Genomic DNA, 20,258 nt, shown 5'->3' on the forward strand with positions numbered 1-20,258 from the left:
AGACCTTTTATATTACTTAATGTCACGCAGGGCGCAAGAAATCTTATCTCAGGGCGAGCGGGCCCAACCACTAGAGCTCGGAAACAAGCCGCGCAGTCTCAAGAAGGTCACACGGTGCCTCGCAAGTCTGCTCGAGTAACGAGGTCTTGTCATGCGAAGCAAAAAAAAAAAAAAAAAAAAAAAAAAAAAAAAAAAAAAAAAAAAAAAAAAAAAAAAAAAAAATAAATAGCCAAGCCTGCAGGGAGTTATAGAGGAAGTCATGTTATTTTTTTCTAGCATGCGGCAATTATTGGTTCAGCAATCCAGCCTTAGTTGCGTGATTGAGATCAAAGAGATATATAGTAAAGTCTTGGAGCTTGAAGCCCTAGAACTTGTCTAGATTTAACTGATTCTAAAGTAGTCGTGTTTTTATAGAAACTAGATGGGTTTTCCATCACTCTAATCATTAAAATCAGAATAATTCCGTTTCCAGGGCCCCTGCCACGCTCTCCGCGACCTCATTCCCGTGCCTCCCGTGACCGCTTCCTTGCTCTTAACTACTTATAATGATGATGGTCCGACTCGGCACCGGCACATTGTAGTTTTTTGGTGCATAGTTGCGCTGACCTGCTCTAGCGATGGATTGGAGAGGTTGGCAGGTTTGCTTACGCCAATTCGTCGCCCACATCCGTGGCGGAGAAGAGCTCCAAGTTCCTGTCTCACGCCGTGGTGATCCTGGGCATGTCTGAACACCCGACACCCGTCACTTCACGGGCGTATCAAGCGTACCTCCTCACATTCTAGATCAATAGCATGGGCGGCTCATCGGACGAAGCTTCTAGAATCTGTAAATATGGTCATTAGAGGTCCTGTCAGCTTTGTCGTAATATAATCATTCTCGAAATCGGCTTCACCTTCCTCAATCATTATTGGCTAGTTACACCACAACCGACCAGCCATGATTCTTTTTATTCTTCCATATTGCTTTTTGCACTGTCACTGTCATTGCTGAGGAGGATGATAGTACTGGTATTATTTGAGAATGCCAGCTCATGTATGGGCGTTAAACCCTGAAAGCAGCACGTGGGGGCTTTTTCAAAAACTATGTAGGTAAATATATACATGCATGTATCGGCGCATACAACAGGCTGAAACTGCCTGAATAAGGAAGATCATTAAATCCCGAATAGTAGCTTAGTTACATACAGATATTATGACCCGAAGCTTCTCTGTTGGCACAAAGGCACCCAGATATGTATCGTTGGCTTCTGGGTAGCGAGAGCAGGTATGAGATGTCGACATGTCAGAGCATAGAAAGTGTGTATATTCTAGCTGGCTACCCTATACGCTCACGAAAACCCAGCAAACGAGATAGTTCCACCAAGCTGAAAGACACCCTCATCCTTCTTGGCGTGTTCCTTGACCAATTCAGTGAAATGGTGGTGAGTAATGCTGGGAATGAAGAAGACGGAAGAAACCTCGGTAATTGTAAGAATAGCAAGATAGAAGAAATTAGGAGGCAGTCACAGTAGTTATAGACCCATGGAAATTATCCTACTAGGTAAGCTAAACCGCTGGAAATTCTAGACCAAGCTAAGGGTACTTTTTCCTTAGTTTGGTAAGTAACTCCTTTACCTCTCGAATAACCCCCTGATGGATCACGAATTTCAGGTCTACCCCGTCCTTTCTCTTTGCCTTGCGCAGTGCCTCCGCCGCCGTGTTGATTTCTGTGCTAGATGCTCGACGCCCTTGTTCTTTTCCGTCGTTGCGTCCACGTCGTACGTGGTATATTCCAGCCCATCGGGCGTCGTTGCTGGCTTCCGTTCCAACTTCACCCCCGTTTTTTCCTGCAACCGCAGCTAGTTTGTACATAACGGAGACATTGTGTTCGGCGTCTTTGTGGTAGCACCCCCTTGTAAAGTCATTCATAGACGCGCAGAAACGGAAAATATCTAGAAATTCCGCAAGAACCAACTGTTCAACGCATTAGGCTCTTCGCCATTACCATCCCCCATACTTCCCGCAGCCACAGGCCTCTCCCCAACCGAACTACCATGCTCAAGAATAAATTTCAGCATCCACGTATCCATCCTAAAGCTCCCTTCGATCGAGCGTCGACAGGCATTATGAAACGCTTGTAACCTCGATAGCGCCACATCGAGCGTAGCCCAGAAGGTCCGCAACTGTGTCAAAATCTCGAAGTTTTTCGCCAGGCGATGGCGCGCGAGTTCCACTTTTTCGAGCTCAGGGCTGAAGAGCAGCATATGGATGTAGACTGTTGATGTTACGACGAGCATGTGTCCGACCATCACGTAGAGACATTGGTAGTTTGGTTGGCTGTTCGCGGAGCGGCAGGCGTAGAGGAGGTTGCAGAATGCGAGTGCATGCTCTTCGCATCGGGCTTGATACCTGGATTTGATATCATCATGTTGACGGGTAGAAGTGGGGTTGCGGGCGAGGAATTGGTAGAAGAGAACTTCGTTATAGTAGTGATAGCCTAGATGGAGAGCGGCAAACGCATTTCCAAGTCCGAGGGCCTTATATCGGTCAAGGTTGGCTGGCGTTTCCCGGAGAGAGGCAGGTAGCCCGTTGGCCCATTCGCGGAGCTCGATTGCGAGGTTGTCGATTGTGACACAGAGTGAATGGTTGTTTATTGACCTGTTCAATGATTCCTTGTTGAAACTGTGAATGCGGGCCCATATTCGCGTCAATTTGGCCATTTCCGACCATAGCCCAGGGCAGGCGGCATTTGTCATAGATTGCCCGCCTGTTATTGACAGGAAGTCCTCCTCATTTGTTGGCAGAGAATATTCGTCCACAAAGTCTAGCTGCCGAGAAAGGTCCAGACCCATAGAAGACCATATATCAATCATGTAAAGCGACCACCAGACTGCCGTCATCAGTTCTCACGGAAGAGAAAGAAAAGTGGAAGAAAACGCACTGCGAAGATTGATCTCCCTGTCTAGCCGGCCACTGCAGTGTTTCTGAGGTAAATCGAGTATAAGGGCCAGCCTTAGCGCGACAGAATAGTACAATGCTTCCGACTCCATCTGCGAGTCTGAAAAGGATATTGTTCCAAGCAGGATACATGCCTGGATCGTTGTCACAGATATCTCAGTGAGATCAAGCAGGCTCCTCGCGCGTTTCGCATATTCATCGCCACGTCTTCGTCTGTCGGTCTCTCCAAATAAAGGGTCGTCTGAGAACCGTGCCCCCAGAGCCAACATGCTATACAATAGAACAGGTGGAAGTTCTCCATGCTCGATCTGCAGTTCCACTGTAGGTCGGTGAAAGATCGAGTGGTGAGTATCGTGCACGACGCAAAAGTATAGAGATACAAGCTCTTTCTGTAGCTCTTGTGAGAGACCGTGGTCGCCGGAAGTCGCCAAAGTTAGGGCATCCTGCGGTGGTCGCGGCGCAAGTGACGCTGCAAGAGAACGAGGCGTCTGCAGGGACCACCCATTGAGACTACAGGTGAGTCTAAGGCTCCGACATCTGGTGCAGGTACTGTTTCTATTGTCCACGCGACACTTTCGTTTATTGGAACTGATTTTAATTAGTGGGGTGCTGTACGGTCGGAAGGAGGTCGTACCGGCAGCCATCACAGGCCGTGACTGGCCTCATACTCAGATCAAGACCGGAAAGTTATCCGAAGGAAGAACAAGACCAAGGCAAATGCCGAAGCAGCATATGCGGGGAAGAGGGGCCATTTATACGTCTACGGCGTTTTCCACCAACGGCGCGCTTCGAAAGCCGACTGCCTCTGTGTGGGGGGTGATCCGGGCTTGGGGAGTATCGCGGAAAATGCGTACAGTAGAAATATATAAACCGGTACTTATGGATAGTGCAAGACTTGTATTCTCTCACTAGTGAACAGAGTTCATCAATATTTGCAATATGACCACTAAAGTAATCAGCGTTGAGAGCGACGCGCTCCAAGTGAGCGTCCACATTGACGAGACTGGCGCGGCATATCTAAATCAGGTGATCCCGAGGGGAAGGAAATACCGACAACCAGCATCAAAGTACTTTCCAACTCACCACGCCCCTCTCGTTGAAGTCCGTCTCGCGGGAGAAGGAACTGAGAAACACAAATCCTCTAAGACCCTCGTTGGCACCTACATAGGCCCGCAGCTTCTGTACCAAAGTCATGAGATCCACCATGGGCAGGGCAGCAAGACCCTGAACGTGACTCTAGCAGGCAGCAAGATCACAGTGATCTCTCATCTTACCGTCTACGGCTCCACTCCAGTAGTACGAGCCACGGCGTCAATCCGGAATAAAAGCGATGGCGACATTATCGTCACCCAACTCACCTCCCTTGTCCTCGGTGGCCTTACAACCGGATCTGCCAAATGGTGGGACGATTACACCCTATCAGTCCCTAGGAATTCCTGGTTCCGCGAGGCACAATGGGTAGAACATGGACTTCCAGCCCTAGGTGTTGATGACTACGGCGTCTACGGCCGCCCCGAGAACCACTTCGCGTCTATCGCGCATTACGCTGTCTCTAACCGAGGCACGTTCTCAACTGAGGGACACCTGCCAATGGGAATACTGAAACGGCGCGACAATGCCGAGACATGGTTGTGGCAAGTTGAGAACAATGGCTCGTGGCGCTGGGAGATTGGCGACTGGCGCGATAGTGTGTATCTTGCTGCTGGTGGTCCCATAGAGACGGACCATGACTGGCGATTGCGACTTGGGCCAGGCGAGGAATTCACGACTGTGCCAGTGGCTCTATGCCATGTCCTCAATGACTACGAGGAGGCCTTCGACTCTCTAACAACGTACCGCCGCATCATTCGCCGCAAGAACGAGGACAACAAGCGCCTGCCCATCATCTTCAACGACTACATGAACTGCCTGATGGGCGACCCGACTGAGGAAAAAATCCTTGCGCTCGTCAACCCCGTACTAAAGTCTGGCGCTGAGTATTTCGTTATCGACTGCGGCTGGTACGCCGACGACGCAGGATGGTGGGACGACGTTGGGGAATGGGAGCCGTCCAAGAAGCGCTTCCCCAACGGCTTCAAGCACCTCCTGACCAAACTTCGCAACGAGGGTCTCATACCTGGTGTCTGGATTGAGCCCGAGGTTATCGGCGTGCGAAGCGCCATCGCCAACCAACTCCCGCCGGGAGCCTTCTTCCAGCGCGATGGGCAGCGCGTCGTCGAGAAGAACCGCTACCAGCTCGACTTCCGGCATCCTGCTGTCCGAGAGCGCATGCACGTCGTCATTAATCGCCTCGTGACGGAGTACGGCGTCGGGTACTTCAAGTTCGACTACAACATCGACGTCACGCAGGGAACGGACGTGGATGCGTCCAGCCCTGGTTCCGCACAGCTTGACCATAACCGAGCGTATCTGAGCTGGGTCAACGAACTACACGATCGCTTTCCAGATCTCCTTATTGAAAGTTGCTCCAGCGGCGCCCAGCGCATGGACTACGCTATGCTTGCTACCCACGCGCTGCAGTCTACATCCGACCAGCAAGATCCAGACCGGTACGCGGCAATCAGCGCTGCGCTGCCAACCGCCGTTACGCCGGAGCAGGGTGCCGTCTGGGTTTACCCGCAGCCTAGCTGGGATGACGAGACCAATGCAATGACGGTAGTGAACGCTTTGCTGGGACGAATTCATCTCAGCGGACGGCTTGATTTGCTGAGTGAACACCAGTTTGGGATGGTTAAGGAGGGGATGGATGTTTATCGCAGTATCAGGGGGGATCTGCCTACTGCTAGAGCTTTCTGGCCGCTTGGTTTGCCGCATTGGCATGATGAGTGGCTTGCCCTGGGAATGGCTGCCAGGGAGGGTGGGAGGTTCTATATTGCTGTTTGGAGACGTGGCGGGCCTGATGAGCTCGAGCTGCCTATTGGTGAGCTTAAGGGGCGCAGCTCGAGAAGTGAGCTGCTTTATCCTGCGGGTTTTGAGGCAGACAACGAATGGAGGGTGGAGGAAGGGGTGTTCAGGGTCAAAGTGCGCTCTGGGCTTTGCGCAAGGTTGTTCAAGTTAACAGTTTCTTGACTCTATCGTGTTTCTGTCAGTCATATGAGAAGTAATCCCTCCAGCTATGTTCCTGTCTGAATCCCAACAAGTCCTTGATCTTCCTGTTTGTCACCGGCGCCTCGTTTTCCCCCATCTCCCTTGTAAACTCAACCCTCGGTGCCTCCTTTTCCAGGAACTCAACCGTAGACACACCCTTGGTGTCTGCAGTAATCTCATCGTTCGTTGCATTGAAGATCTGGAACCCCAATCCATTCTTCTCCACCGCAAGTTCGCACATTCTTCCAAAGTCCCTTGCATCAGTGTAGCTCCACCCAACTGCCTTCATCTGACCAGGATGTTCAATCCACTGACGGAACCACCGCTCGTACTCATTACCCTCCATGACCGTGGCAATGCGAAACACATAGATATCCACGCCATGGTCCATCCATCGCCTCGCGAATCCCCTTGCCGTCTTTTCAACGCATACCTTTGATATCCCGTACGCATCCATCGGGTTAGCATCGACCTCTTCGTCCACAGGGAATGAAGGGAATTCAATCACGCCCTCCGCATACGGCGGCCCATAAACGCACGCTGTGCTCGCGATAATGATCTTCTTAATTCCCAGCCGACACGCCGCCTCAATGACATTATAACTGGCCATCGTATTCACGCGGTACGTCTCAACGTCCGGGACGAACATGTTGCGCGGGTAGCCCGCGAGATGGATGACAGCGTCCGGTAACTGGTTGAGAGGTTCGCGGTCTGGCTTGAATGGGCAGTCTGGGTGGAAGCGTGAGGTCAAGGCTGCGTGGACGTGGCCGGCATCGGATAGGTCAACGCGGAGGGTATGGACGCGGCCAAGGGAGATGTCGGCGGGGAGTGGTGAGATGTCGAGATTTAGAATGTCGTGGCCGGTATTGAGGAGGTGGGTGATTACTGCTCGGCCTACTTGGCCGGAGCCGCCGGTGACGACGATCTTCTTGCCCATGGCGGCTGGCTTTTTTTTTTTTTTTTTTTTTGTTTCGCAACAAATGTGGTAGAGACAGAGGCACTTCGTCAAGGTAAATATGAGTTGGTGCTTTGGTCGCTTACCCCTCCTTGCCTCGGGAGAGCTTCGGGCGAGCGCCAATCCGTAATACGAGGGATATTCGCGCCTTGTAAAACAGCTATAATAGAGGAAGACATCATGATTTCCCATCACGGCACATAGTTGGGACCAAGAATAACCAGCTAATCTCGCAGGAGGCGAGGGGCCCTACACCCACCAAGCATTGAAATGGGGGCTTAGAAGATATTGAAGGAAAAAGAGCAAAACATCTCGAAACTGTCAACTATTTCTGTAGCACATCGATAATTCTTGCTCTGGTGCCTTCGAGAACGTATTCTGCAAGAGTATGGCTGGAATACTATCGTGAGCTTGGGGGAACGGATTCAAACGCCCCTGCCCATGTGGCATCGGGCGTCAAGGAGTCGCGCATTCCTTGCTTAAGGGCATACCTTCCATGAATGGAAGGAGCTGACTGCACCGTCGGGGTTGCTGTATTCATTTGGATCCAGGTGCTGGCTTACTCCCACTCAAGGCCAGGATCGTGGAGACATTATTCCAGCAGCAGCAGCAGCAGCAGCAAGGTTACCCCGGATCGACATCGGAGGGGGGAGCAGCGCTCGGTCTGCTCCGCATACTGCGCGCCATGTCCGACGGTCTGGCGTCGCTGGTTAAGCCCGCCAGTGCGAGTGCTTGGCCCATTGAAAGAATTCCGTCAATAGTCCACCACTCAAGGCCCTTGAAAGCCGCGGCCCAAATGCCTCGGATAAGCGCAGTGGCGGCGCAGTCAAAGAAGAAACGCCAAGGGAGAGGGCGCCGTGGCCTTACCCAATCATGATGTGCTGTGCATTTGCCGGAGGCCGGTACATTCCCTGCCATTTACCCCGTGGGGAATGAAGGGATCGACACTATGTCATAGTGATTGGTGGTAGCTGGGGGGTTAGGACAAAGAAGACGGGGGAGAGGCGCGTGACTGTCAGGTTTCACGGCTAAATGTGACCTTGAAGCTATATAATGATGCCGAATGGCAAACCAAGAATCCCTCTGCCGCCCGGAAAATTTCTGGTTTTTGAGATTTGACCTTTCTTTAGTTTTCTCCGGTCTCTCATGTCTTTCTAGTAGTCATTCAAAATGGAGGACAAGAAGGCAGATGAAGCATCCGCTGCCCGACACGTCGAGGTCGGCTACGAGGATGATATTGAAAAGACAGCAGAGAATCAATGGCAAACAAGCACCAAAGAAGCCCAGGCGGCCAACGCGGCCGAGCATTCCATGACGGTGCGGCAGGCCTTGCGTGCGTATCCCTGGGCAGTGGTCTGGTCTCTTACCATCTCCATGTCGATCATCATGGAGGGCTACGATACGAATCTTATCACCAACTTCTTCGCCTATCCCGAGTTCAAAAACCAGTTCGGCGAGGACTATCCGCATGGACGTGAAGTTCCTGGCCCGTGGCAGTCAGCGTTGGGTGCTGGTGGAAATGCCGGCTGCATCATCGGGGCGTTTCTCAACGGGTACCTGATCAAGCACTATGGGTTCAAGAAAGTGTTCATGGCGGGATTGCTATGTATGTGCGGGTTCATCTTTGTGTCGTTCTTCGGAAAGTCAATCGGCGCTCAGGTTGCTGGTCAGGTTCTCTGCGGGTACGTTTATTTAGCCCTTACCATAATCACTTTGACTGATTTCAGTAGTATTCCATGGGGTATATTCGCGACGATTGGTCCAGCTTACTCCTCGGAGCTTCTCCCCATGGCCCTACGATCTTACCTGACCGCTTATACCAATATGTGTTTCGCCATCGGACAGTTCATCAGCATGGGCGTTTTGCAAAGTCTCCTCAACCGTCCAGACGAATGGTCCTACCGCATCCCTTTTGCCGTGCAATGGATCTGGCCTGCACCGCTATTCTTCATCGCTTTCTTTATGCCCGAGTCACCGTGGTGGCAAGTCCGACATGGCCAGTATGCAGCCGCCGAGAAAACCGTACAGGGCTTGATGGTGAAAGATGAAAGCCACAATGCGCGCCAGGTCGTTGCGATGATGATTCATACGGACAACATAGAGTCTGAGATTGAGGCTGGTAGCTCGTACATGGATTGCTTGAAGGGCTCGAATCTGCGCCGGACGGAGATTGCCTGCGTGACCTTTGCTGGACAGGTCCTGATAGGCAGCCAGTTTGCGTACTCCGGGACTTATTTCTTCGAACAGGCCGGAATGAGTCCGGATGATTCATACAAGCTTGCACTTGGCGGAACCGCGATTGCGTTCATTGGAACCATTATCTCGTGGTTCCTGATGAAGGCCTTTGGGCGGCGGTCCATGTATCTCGGCGGCATGACCATGATGTGCACCTACCTCTTCATCATTGGAATTCTAGATTTGGTACGGAACATGGGCGGCGTCAAGTGGGCCCAGTCTGCCCTCTGCATTATCTGGCTCTTCACCTTCTCCATGACCATCGGCCCACTCGGGTGGTCGATCGCACCGGAGGTATCTTCAACCAGGTTACGTTCCAAGACAATCGTGCTTGCAAGAAACACATACTACGTTGCTATTGTGATTGCGAATGTGATTGAGCCGTACTTTATGAACCCGACGGCGTGGAACTGGCGGGGAAAGACTGGCTTCTTCTGGTGTGGAACCGGGTTTGCTACGCTTGTTTGGGCATTCTTTAGACTCACTGAGACGAAGGGGCGAACGTTCGAGGAGCTTGATATCATGTTCGCTGCTAAGGTGCCGACTAGGAAGTTCAAGAGGTATCATGTTGATGCATACGCGGAGGGATTGGACCTTAAGGAGCGGGCAAGGGAGACTACACAGGACTAGGCCATAGACTTTCTCCTCAGATAATGATATTAGAATAGTCTATCTAGAATTCTTAAACTCTCATAAAGCCAGCAGACTAGGGGGCAAAGGGCTCACATCAGCAGTCACCGACGCCTCGGACAGAAACTCCTCATCCGCATGACAAAACCCACCATCAAAATACTCAAGTTCAGCGTCACTATACTTCGCCTCCGAAACCAAACCCTCAAGAACAGGGTTAAACACAAGCTCCCTCTCCACACACTTGTATAGCAGTCGCGTAGCAAAGAACTGGCTCGGACCAGGAACAATTTCCCTAAAGGCCTTTTCGAAGACTGGCAGCTTGACCGGGGGGATACACCCGACTCGTCTTCTTTCCTTGAACTGATTCAGGGAGTAGAGATTGCTGTCGTACCGAATTGCCTGGTAGAATGTTGGAGGGTCGCTTGATGGACCGCCGATTGTGGAATAGTATGCGCAGGGTTGGCCGTTGGGGTGTACGAGGATGACTACCCAGTTGGCCTCGCTGGGCATGCTCTCTGGGGAGACTGCGAGATACAGCTCGTAGTTCATTTCTTCGACTTCTGGGTCACGATTTCTGTATTGGAATGTGTTAGTGCGCTGCTTGGGGGTTCCGAGTCGTATGCCTACTAGGTTGAACTCAGATAAAACCCAACATGAAGTCTCCTACTTATACGTCTTTGATGTCATTGTCTCAGTGTAAAAGCCTTTGTTGGCGGAGAGCGACCTATTCTTTTTGATAAACGATTTCGTCCCCAGGTTGTCGCACAGCATGAAAGCCTTTGTGCTGATCGTCTTTCAAGGACCATGCCACAGGCAGAGTACAGAGGAAGCCCGAAGATTGTTTCCCATCTTTGAGACCTTGCATTCATCGCTCACGAGTGGTGCCTACACTAGATCTCGTACAGTTTCTACTTTTCTGGCTTCTTATTAGAACTCTAGGCTCCTAAGCGTATCCATTTTGAGAGATGGAAACTGCAAGAAAGTCCCACTTTTGCTGGGCAAAGCTAAGGTTTGATGAATCTCAGAAAAGAAATATTTCATATCACAAATCCCACCAGATACAACTGCGCTGACAGGATCTTACTATCCTCAACCTGTCATATGGGCACATGACGCTATATAGGATTCTAGACCCAAAGGCAAGTCCCAAGATTCGAACCACGCAGTGTATACTGATACCGCGAAGTAGAATACCGCAGCTCTGCACAGGCTATATCAGATAAAGACCGCCCAGAAATACTTTTGATTGAATTGAAAATGACATAAACTAGACTCACATTAGCCCCAGCCGCGCAAGGACGCTACCAACTGGTCTATCCCGTCCAACGTTACTAGACTCAACATCCATAATCGTCCATTCATACCCTGTATCCATCGCCGCAGCCTGAACCTCGTCCGCAATCATCTGCTCGATGATCCCCCTCTCCGCCAATCTACACAGCACATCCGCAACGAAGACATTACTCGGCCCAGCCCGCGTCCTGTATAGCGATTCATTAAACAAATGAACATACTGATTTTGCAACGCTCCAACCCACACCCGGTCCGAGAAGCAATTTCTCTTCCAGGGGATATCGCGCCCGTGGGCGTGGACGTACCCGCCTCCGCGGCTTTGCTTTGAGTAAAACCATTGTGTAACTTCGCTGTCGGGGTCAAGTAGGATTATCATCCAGCGTCGGCCGGAATCGGGAGACTTGGGGGTTATGCCGAGGTAGATTTGGATCTCGCAGTCGCAGTTGGGCTTTAAGGAGTACATGTTTGCTGGAGGTTGAGGGGGTCAAAGTGCCGAGTGAGATGATTGGCGGTTTTTATGTAAATGTAAATGGAGTGAAGGCGTCTCTCTACTTTTTAAGGATTCCTCTGCTTTTGCACATCTTGTTTCCTTTGTAGTGTTGCTTTATTAATATTGCCCTTTCATAAGTGAAGCCCATTACCCTTTTCTGTTGTGGATCTTTCTTGTTTACTATCGTATGATCGGACTACAAAAGATCCCTTGTTCAATACCTGATCGGCAACAATGAGTCCCGTTTTTTCAAAGTTGTTGAGCGACACCGGTTGCGCAAAGAGTTGGACTGCTGAGCAAACCAAATTCTTATCAAACCTTGTCTTACCTGGGCACCCTTCTCGAGTCGGACCTGGGCGTCTGTTCGTAGTATAGTAGGTCAAACAATATAATTAAACTTGTGATATATAAACAACGACGATCTCGAATAGTCACCCAATCTGATAAAGAGCTACGTGATCTTCATGTTCGCCCTTGTTGAAAAAGTTTTCATCCACGTTAGATAACCCCTTTTTGAAGTATTTTATCTCACGGGGATGGTATCGCGCCCTTGCCCTCCAAAAGTCAACAACAGACCGTTCGATGAAGCCCGCACTAGCCAAGCGATCCATGACACGGACGAGAAAGTGCTTGTTCGGACCCGGTAGTGTTATGTTCCATATATCGCGGAATTCGCCATAGACCTCCTGCTCTCGTAGCCAGGCAAGCCGGTATTTATCGAGGTCACTGTCTGGGATATCTTTCTCTTTCAGCTCAGCCTTCCGGTACGCAGGGTTGCCTGTCCCTGGACCATTCCCTGCAAAAAGCCAGTGATATTCTGCTTTATAGGGGGTGACCAGGAGAAGCATCCACTCCGTCCTCTTCCCATTGTGGAGGACTAGTAGACTGAGTTCGTAGGACATCTTGTGCTGTTGGTCTTGTTTCGTGTTTGTTCGAGTTGCATTACTAGGGCCAGGCTCCCGAATTTATACGCTCTTAGGACATCAAACATGACCGATTTCATTTATGTTCTTTGATGGCCTTGTTTATGTCTACTTGAATGACTGAAAGAGAGATCAGGGCAAATGTGAGTCTATACAAAGACTTCAAAACTAACCATTCAGTAGGCTAGCTCTTTGCTGCGCCCCTAACATGGGGCTTGTTTCTTTTACCTTCATGGTTCCATCGATTTTCAGTCTCTGTTCCTGGTTTTGAGCCAGGCCCTGCAACAAGCTGCTGGCAAGGCAGCAGCTAGTGTACACTTTCTTTATTAAATAAATGGGACAATTCGTCACAATATAATCTCACGAAGAACAGTTATGATCTTGAATTGGTTACCATGAATTATACTCTAATAATTTTCAGTAGCAGCAGTTGCGGCCTCACTTGATTCGACATCCTTGCTCCCATCAAGTAAACTCATTTTGACTCCAAGAAAGGCATACATCGGATCCTCACGAGATACTTCACAATGAGCACCCGTATCCGGCAAAAGCTCAGCAGCTGCCTCCGGATCCCGCGGGCGATGCCCACTTTCAGCAAGCTCCCTCTGGTAAAAATCATGATCAACCTGGCAAAGGTTCCCATAGAAGTACTCCGCCTCACCATTCGAATATTCTGGCAGCGCCAACACCTGCCTGACCTGTCCCTGCTCAAGCAACCCCCTCTTCCCAAGACTATGTAGGAATCTTACGGCGAAGAACTGATCTGGCCCAGGCTCCGTGTCGAAGAATGCCTCGTGGAATGTCCGGAACCGTTCTTCCTCGAGATTGCCGAGTAATGGCGTCCGCTCAAACTCGATAGTCTGATACTTGTGTTGTCCGTTGACATACGTCCAGTCGTACGGGTTCTCCTTGAAGGGGCTTCCGTCGCTGTAGTAGGCCGTCCAGGACTGGCTCTCGGGAAATGAGAGGAGAATTACCCATCGTCCGCCAAAGTCGGATTCCTCCTTTGTGATTCCGAGGTGGATGTTGCATGTGCCCATTTCGGACTTGCAGACTGGGCTGTTTGCTCCTTCGGCCATGATGGATGGGGCAAATGGAAGACCAGATTACCCCAAGGAAACCTTACTGCGAAGAGTATTGTTTATACATGAATCTGGCCTGCTATCATGGAAATTTCCATTGTTTGGTCGTGGTAAAGTCGCGAAACCAATTGATGGATGGGCTTTGTGCACAAATACAGGCTTCATGGGCTCAAAGAACATTTATTCCTGGACTAGAAAGACATTATAATGCTTCTTTCTCATAATGCAAATGTAGTAAGCGTCTTCGGAGGCAACGGTAGTCAATGTTGTCGATAACGCTGTAGGGTCCCCAGTAAACATCTCAGATCATTAATTCTAAAGCACCACTATTATTGACACGTTCGGTCGTCAACGAGATAACCTATGTTGATTGACGATACATTAATCAAAACAGATTTCAACTTCAGGTTACATTAAAAGGTAGTTAACGTTGAATGCTTATGTTGGCATGAGCGTCATTATATATAATCGTCGAAAAACCGTTCTTCTGTCCAAAAACGTCAGTCATTCCTTAGATACATCGTATGGAGCATATATTGCACCTCCTATCGTTGATATAACTGTATAGACCGCTTTGAGCATCTACACCTGTCCTGCAAAACGTCATACGGACACGGAGAACCCCCGATTGCCGCGTAAATCACCAGTTGGAGATGGTGAGGGGCAGTCCAGAATGGAAATTCTCGCGAGATGCTGCAGGAAATGCCAGCTCACTCCTTGGATCGCTTACTGAGAGATATGGGGTCTTTAACAAGTCTTGAATAAACTGGCTCAATTTATAGAAAAATGTATCCTCAGCAATCTCCACTGTACCTGCACAACTCACCAAACACCATGTCCCAGTCACTACGTCTACATAACAAGGTCGCCATCATAACCGGCGCATCCTCCGGCCTAGGTCGAGCGATTGCTCTTCGTTACGCACAAGAAGGCGCAAAAGTCGTGTGCGCCGACCTATCGCCAACAGCACGGTCGCGCGAAGAAGCCGAGATCACCACCCATGATCTGATTACCGGGAAAGGAGGAGAATCACTCTTCGTACAAACTGACGTCGGTGATGCCACTCAAGTCGAGAATTTAGTCCAAGCTACAGTGAAAGAGTTCGGTCGGTTGGACATGTATGCTACCCTCCATCCGAAACCTTGCCTAAGTGCTAATCATCCCAAGTCTCGTCAACAATGCTGGGATTAGCATCGAGGCCCGAGCACCCGCCGTCCTACACCTGACCGACGAAGCAACGTGGGATACGACTATGCGCGTCAATGCAAAGTCAGTCTTCCTCGGTTGTAAGTATGCCCTCGCGCAGATGCTGCGACAGGAGCCTCATGAGTCGGGTGATCGCGGATGGATTGTGAACATATCATCTATAATGGGGATGATCGTCGGCCCAGAGAATCGTAAGCCTTCTCAACGGATATAAATGATGACTATTTGTTTGACCTCATCCGGATTTAGCATCCTATTGCGCGTCCAAGGGCGCGGTCAGCCAACTTACTAGGCAGGTTGCTTTGGACTATGCGCCTCATAGAATACACGCCAATGCGCTTTGTCCTGGATGTATGTCGTTTAGAGTCTTACTTTGTAGACACTGGCTGATGCTTCGTAGATACTCAGACTGCCATCTTCAAAGAAACGACTACCCACCTCACGCCATGGGAGGATCTCAATCGACGCCATCCGCTTAAGGGCCCCGGATTGCCTGATGATGTTGCACGGATGGCGGTTGTTTTGGCAAGTGAAGATGCAAGTTGGGTTACTGGTGTTTGTCTACCGGTTGATGGCGGATATACTGCTCGCTAGACCCTCTTTTCCAAACAGGCGAAAATCAGACAATAATTAGGCTCAGCCTTTCTCAGCATTAGCCAAAATTTTACACACAGCTCAACCCCGGACCGACTTGCTTTGCCATATGAGCGTCCTCAGTCTTTAGGCTCCCGAGTTTTTTTGACACCCGTAGGTTCAACATGTCCGCCTATACGCCCCGCTTGCCAATCGTGCATTTCCTGGATTGATCGGCCACTTTTTCAACCAATGCCAGCGCAGATACCGATTTCTTCCTGCATTCCTCGAATACGGCTCGGTGACGCCGAATAGAAAACCTGGATGACGTCGTTAACAGCCGATTCGCTCTCTGGGATCGTTATTACCTCATAAGTCTAGATTTAGGCGGTTCAGCACCCTATATTGCGTGGCAAGAGAGATTCCCAGGACATCAAGGCGAGGCAAGGCACGTTCAGTTAGTCTAGGGAATCATGACATGATGGTTGTCGGACGTCTGGACCCTGTAAGTGTAGACGTGAGCCGCGACTCGCGTGCGTACCTGAAACGCCGTTCCCGAGCCCTACCCCGTGCGGTCCGTGGGCGTCACAAAATGTCGCACGAAGTGGGATATTCTGCGGCCAGCCGTCGCGGGGTGCATTGGTGTCTTCGACCCTGCATCAGGCTTCTGGATCTGGATGGATGGATGGTTTGAGAGTATGGAGAGAAAGACCCAGAGATTCGCGCGATATATATCCAGCAGATCGGGATTTGGAGGCTACGTCTGCTCCAGTAACGTGAACCCCGGCTCAAAGGGACCACCGCAGTGAATGTGCCTTGCCTCTATGAGACACATTGCTTACATCTGTTCCGTTGTCATTTGCTAGAGACTGATGTAGTAACTTTCGATAGCATGGGATGAGAGTCCTGACCCGTAGAGGAAGGCCCAGGAGAGGTCGAGTACACGGCCCACCACCTCTTTGGGCAACGTCCGCGACAGTGAGGCTAACGCTAGGCGCGCCGACAGCACCGATTGAAATGACTTCATTCTTCGCCGTATGATTCGTATACGTCTTCCCGCTCCGAGCCTCAAGCGTAACTGCAAGGCTTCGAGCCTTCCAAGATCCAACAAAGCCAGAAGAAAATCCAGTCTACTGGCACCGCGGGACTCTATTCCGGTCACCGATGTCTCTTCGGGGAAATCTTCGACAAGCGGACTGTGTCTACCTGCGAAACTCGACCATACCGGGCGCTCGGAGGGAAATTGTCAGTGGACCCCAGACGGCCCGGGACACCGGGTGGCATTCCGCTTGGTCTGCAACGACCGAATTGTTTCCAATACAGTGGTTTGCCAATCGGCTGTCCGCTACATGTCTATTTCAAGCTGGGATTCTGCAACTAGAAGTCTGCGAGGCATATCGAGCGGGCCGGCTTGCAGACGGTGCGCCTCCGTCGGGACGTCCCGTCACGGTGTCACGGTAGACTAGAAGCACACTAGAAGCTTGCTTGCATGATCTCCCTGACCACCATCTTCTTGATCGTGGACTAGCGGTGCTCTTGAGATATGTTTTGTATTTACCCCTACTTCTACGGAGTAGGGGCCATTTGCGTGATTTCTCCGCGGCGAAACAGTGTTCATAGTTCGCCGTACGGAGGACATACCGATCAACATCAATGGTAATTAATGACGTCTGCCAGCGGCTTCTTTGTTCAGAAACAAATTCAACAGCCTTGAATTGAGTAATAAAGCCAATCGTGAGGCGACAATACAAGCAAACTTACTCTATTCGACCCTTTTCATGCACGAATACTGGCTAAATGACCTGAAACAGACGCCCTGTCGCAGCCGTGGACACTAAGCTTTCTAACCAACTCCACACGAAAATAACTCGGAAAACACATACAAGAAAGTGATTCAAACTTCTGACTCACCGAACACCAAGTCTGGAGCTACTCGTGGCACAGGTGGGCTTAGATGCGCGGTGTCAGAGATCGGACGCTTGTCGAGTAGCGGCGATCCCTCTCTGCCTTGACCCGCCAGTGATACCAGCACTGGCTTCCTGGAATCCAGAAGGGTCAAATTCCCCCACCATGGTGAGCCTGGTACTTGGACCTCACATCCCCCCCCATGGAACAGTTACGTTCGCCGTCGTACTTTTGTCTCTCTCGGACGATTCTCGGGTCTTTGTGGGGGCTGCACGCTGCATCAGGCTGCATTGACGAGATGCCCCATCCGCGGAGGAAAATGTTTACGCCTGAAAAGTGTCCATTCAGGCTTTGACCCCTGGGGTAGGTAATACCTGGTAACATTACCACCGAGCAAGGTCGTAGACTCTGGTAGACTTCCCATCTTCCTGGGCCCAACGCTTCGAGCGATCTACCGTGCAGGTAGATCACCCATCCGGTTGGATCTACGATGCAGGCAGATCTATAATGCAGGTACTAAGCAGAGCTTAAAGCGCCCAACGGTGCCGTTAAAAGTTAAAGTATCCTAGTTTACCATAATGTAGAGAATAATTGTGCATTCGCACTGAGAGCTGAAAGGCCGTAATACTAGTAGGGCTTGACTTCATTTGGACGCGCGCAGTTCCACTGTCTCATACATGCCATCATAACACGGCCCAAGTGTAGTAATAACTCCCGGCCGAAGCCGTCAGTCTGTAATGCACAGTTCAGCTAAGCCAATAGCATGACGCCAAGCGATGTTTATGCACATAGAACGGCCAATGTAGGCAACGTTGCCTACTCTACAACCATTCCATGCATCCCAAATGCCGTCTAATCTAAGGCTCCAGACTGCTTCAGACACACCATGCTCGCGGGTCTCGGATACGCTCCCCCATCCCTTCTCCTCGCCCCAAAGTCTACCAGAACCGGTCGTAATTCTTAAGACCAGACATCATTGAGTCCTAGAGGGGCGCCTCAGGAAACAAATTCCATGGTCGAGTCTTACAACAGCGTTTACACTGAGAGCTCCGCAACGCCCACCTCGGCCCTGCAGTGCTTCATCCGGGCACTGCGGGGAGCCCTTCCCAGACAGAGGTCTGGAAAGTACCTGCTCCAGACGTTGCGGGATTTTATTGTGTTTCATAAGCAGTATTTTTGATCTTGATTTGCCAGACACCATTTGACTGTCAGTAACGCTGCTTGGCGCACATCAACAAGACTTGCACCGGGCTATATAATCGCGGGGTCGCTCTTTGCTTTTGCCAATGTTATCTTCAAATCTTCAAGATCACGGCCCTGATACCACTACATTCATTCTACCTTGAGGCTGGTCCTCTGCTCGTTCGCTATACCATACCCCTCACTCCTTTACCACCTACACCCACAAACATGCATTGGATCTCCGGCACATGGCTCTGGGCCAGACACAAGTACGCTAAGGACCACCCCCAACAGACGGAGATAACATACTAACAGAAAACCAAGGTCCTCCCGCTCAACAGAAACAGGTATCTATCTCGAGCGCGAAAGCGGCTCACGACAAAACCGCCGCAGGACCTGGTCTCTACCACCGCGCCCCCAAACCGCCGAACCCTCCGAGTCCTCCACATCCACATCCACATCAAGTTCCTCAATAATCTCGCGCGGCTTGTACCGCACGGAATCACACAACTACTACCCGCACCTAAGGTGCATCCGGTGCGGAGGTGTGCGGTCCCGCGACTACCACTATCGACACTTTGACGATCCCGTCAAATACCCCTCCGTCGGGATATGTTCGCGAGAGAGGACGAGGTGTGCGAGGGCGAAGTCTGATCCTCCGCCTCCGCCGGCTCCTATGGTTCATGAGTATGTGGAGGTGCATGGTGATGGACAGGCGCGGGCTCCTCTGTGGGATATTTGTGAATTACCGGATACGTCCGCGAGTTTAGATGGATTAGAGGCGAAAAGTTTATGTTAGATTCTGGTGCCTACTAGCTTTGAGTGTTTTTAGAGTGGTAGAGAATACGGGCCAGCGGGGTTTGCTGCTCCGACGCGAAGCACGGACTCCAAGTAGTTTCGGCAGGCAGCGTCACAGCCACCAGCCGAGCCCTTCACTCTGGGTAAGAGGCATCTTACAGTAGGATCCAAAGCAGCCAGGAAGGAGGGAAAGAGAATTTTGCATGGAGTTGTGCAAGTCGTGAGGCTACCCCTGACGCCGGCTTCTTGAATATAAGACTTTTTGGGACATCTATCTAGCAAGTTCAAACCAGAACAGCCCCAGTCAGTGCCCTACCCTAGCCGGGATGGATAAGTACCCTGAAGCTCGTACGGAGTCTGTCAATGAGCAGTTAGCCCTCTTATACCCATTAGGAACTGATATATGCCAAGCAGAAAACGAGTGAACGAATTGATCATACTGACTCAATTTGAGCTTGACCTAAGAAATTTTGAACTCCAGACGAAAACCGAATAGACAATATATCGTGCTTTCGAGTCTGCATAACAAAGAGCCGTGCAGATTGTTCCGAATTTCTAGCACTGAAGGAGTAAAGAACAAGAAACGGAGTTTCCTATCGCGTTCGACATGATACAATTGAAGGCAACGATCAAAGACGAAAGTTCCTGAAAGGGATCGGCTCTAAAGAAGAAACGATTCACTATTGCTACATGCGAGCACAAATAGCGTCTCTGTGTTCGGTCTTCATAGGCAGTTGTATCCCTAGCCTGGTTTTCAGAACTGAATTTCAGGGGCACGTATTGATATTTTGTATTTTTATGTCTTGGAGCGCTTAGAAATTCAGAATACCACGATAATATATGATAAAAATGTGATAAAATGGACATAGTATTGCACTATGTAGTATAGCCGGCCATCCGCTCGACAATTTCGACGTGGTACGACGACGTTATATAGAAGCATTGGATATAGTCCGTAA

The 20,258-nt window shown here is 50.4% G+C and overlaps 9 protein-coding genes across 9 annotated transcripts; 4 read left to right on the top strand and 5 right to left on the bottom strand.

The window, feature by feature from the left end:
• Positions 1–1,931: 1,931 nt before the first annotated feature.
• Positions 1,932–3,206, bottom strand: BDV17DRAFT_284063 (fungal specific transcription factor domain-containing protein; the record flags this gene model as incomplete). Its single annotated transcript, XM_073760469.1, has 2 exons — positions 1,932–2,869; positions 2,921–3,206. 2 exons carry the CDS (start codon positions 3,204–3,206, stop codon positions 1,932–1,934), a joined length of 1,224 nt encoding a protein of 407 aa, XP_073612054.1.
• Positions 3,207–3,876: 670 nt separating this feature from the next.
• BDV17DRAFT_300395 (putative Melibiase subfamily) lies at positions 3,877–6,014 on the top strand (the record flags this gene model as incomplete). Its single annotated transcript, XM_073764049.1, has 4 exons — positions 3,877–3,963; positions 4,006–4,118; positions 4,155–4,337; positions 4,368–6,014. The coding sequence occupies 4 exons, from the start codon at positions 3,877–3,879 to the stop codon at positions 6,004–6,006; spliced, it is 2,022 nt and encodes a 673-aa protein (XP_073612055.1). The 3' UTR covers positions 6,007–6,014.
• On the bottom strand, positions 6,015–6,964 carry BDV17DRAFT_187747 (NAD-dependent epimerase/dehydratase family protein; the record flags this gene model as incomplete). Its single annotated transcript, XM_073755049.1, has 1 exon — positions 6,015–6,964. One exon carries the CDS (start codon positions 6,959–6,961, stop codon positions 6,023–6,025), a length of 939 nt encoding a protein of 312 aa, XP_073612056.1. The 3' UTR covers positions 6,015–6,022.
• Positions 6,965–8,149: 1,185 nt separating this feature from the next.
• Positions 8,150–9,846, top strand: BDV17DRAFT_300397 (general substrate transporter; the record flags this gene model as incomplete). Its single annotated transcript, XM_073764050.1, has 2 exons — positions 8,150–8,661; positions 8,710–9,846. The coding sequence occupies 2 exons, from the start codon at positions 8,150–8,152 to the stop codon at positions 9,842–9,844; spliced, it is 1,647 nt and encodes a 548-aa protein (XP_073612057.1).
• A 58-nt stretch (positions 9,847–9,904) lies between these two features.
• BDV17DRAFT_294616 (uncharacterized protein) lies at positions 9,905–11,603 on the bottom strand (the record flags this gene model as incomplete). Its single annotated transcript, XM_073762877.1, has 2 exons — positions 9,905–10,421; positions 11,125–11,603. The coding sequence occupies 2 exons, from the start codon at positions 11,601–11,603 to the stop codon at positions 9,905–9,907; spliced, it is 996 nt and encodes a 331-aa protein (XP_073612058.1).
• Positions 11,604–12,061: 458 nt separating this feature from the next.
• BDV17DRAFT_294617 (uncharacterized protein) lies at positions 12,062–12,532 on the bottom strand (the record flags this gene model as incomplete). The annotated part of the gene is made up of 1 exon (XM_073762878.1): positions 12,062–12,532. The coding sequence occupies one exon, from the start codon at positions 12,530–12,532 to the stop codon at positions 12,062–12,064; it is 471 nt and encodes a 156-aa protein (XP_073612059.1).
• Positions 12,533–12,960: 428 nt separating this feature from the next.
• Positions 12,961–13,632, bottom strand: BDV17DRAFT_294618 (uncharacterized protein; the record flags this gene model as incomplete). Its single annotated transcript, XM_073762879.1, has 1 exon — positions 12,961–13,632. The coding sequence occupies one exon, from the start codon at positions 13,630–13,632 to the stop codon at positions 12,961–12,963; it is 672 nt and encodes a 223-aa protein (XP_073612060.1).
• An 837-nt stretch (positions 13,633–14,469) lies between these two features.
• BDV17DRAFT_284067 (SDR family NAD(P)-dependent oxidoreductase) lies at positions 14,470–15,435 on the top strand (the record flags this gene model as incomplete). Its single annotated transcript, XM_073760470.1, has 4 exons — positions 14,470–14,753; positions 14,803–15,032; positions 15,091–15,192; positions 15,242–15,435. The coding sequence occupies 4 exons, from the start codon at positions 14,470–14,472 to the stop codon at positions 15,433–15,435; spliced, it is 810 nt and encodes a 269-aa protein (XP_073612061.1).
• Positions 15,436–18,729: 3,294 nt separating this feature from the next.
• On the top strand, positions 18,730–19,300 carry BDV17DRAFT_294620 (uncharacterized protein; the record flags this gene model as incomplete). The annotated part of the gene is made up of 2 exons (XM_073762880.1): positions 18,730–18,770; positions 18,826–19,300. The coding sequence occupies 2 exons, from the start codon at positions 18,730–18,732 to the stop codon at positions 19,298–19,300; spliced, it is 516 nt and encodes a 171-aa protein (XP_073612062.1).
• Positions 19,301–20,258: the final 958 nt, after the last annotated feature.

This window comes from Aspergillus undulatus, assembly GCF_047715775.1.
Source record: "Aspergillus undulatus strain CBS 261.88 unplaced genomic scaffold BDV17scaffold_56, whole genome shotgun sequence".
Lineage (NCBI taxonomy): Eukaryota > Fungi > Ascomycota > Eurotiomycetes > Eurotiales > Aspergillaceae > Aspergillus > Aspergillus undulatus.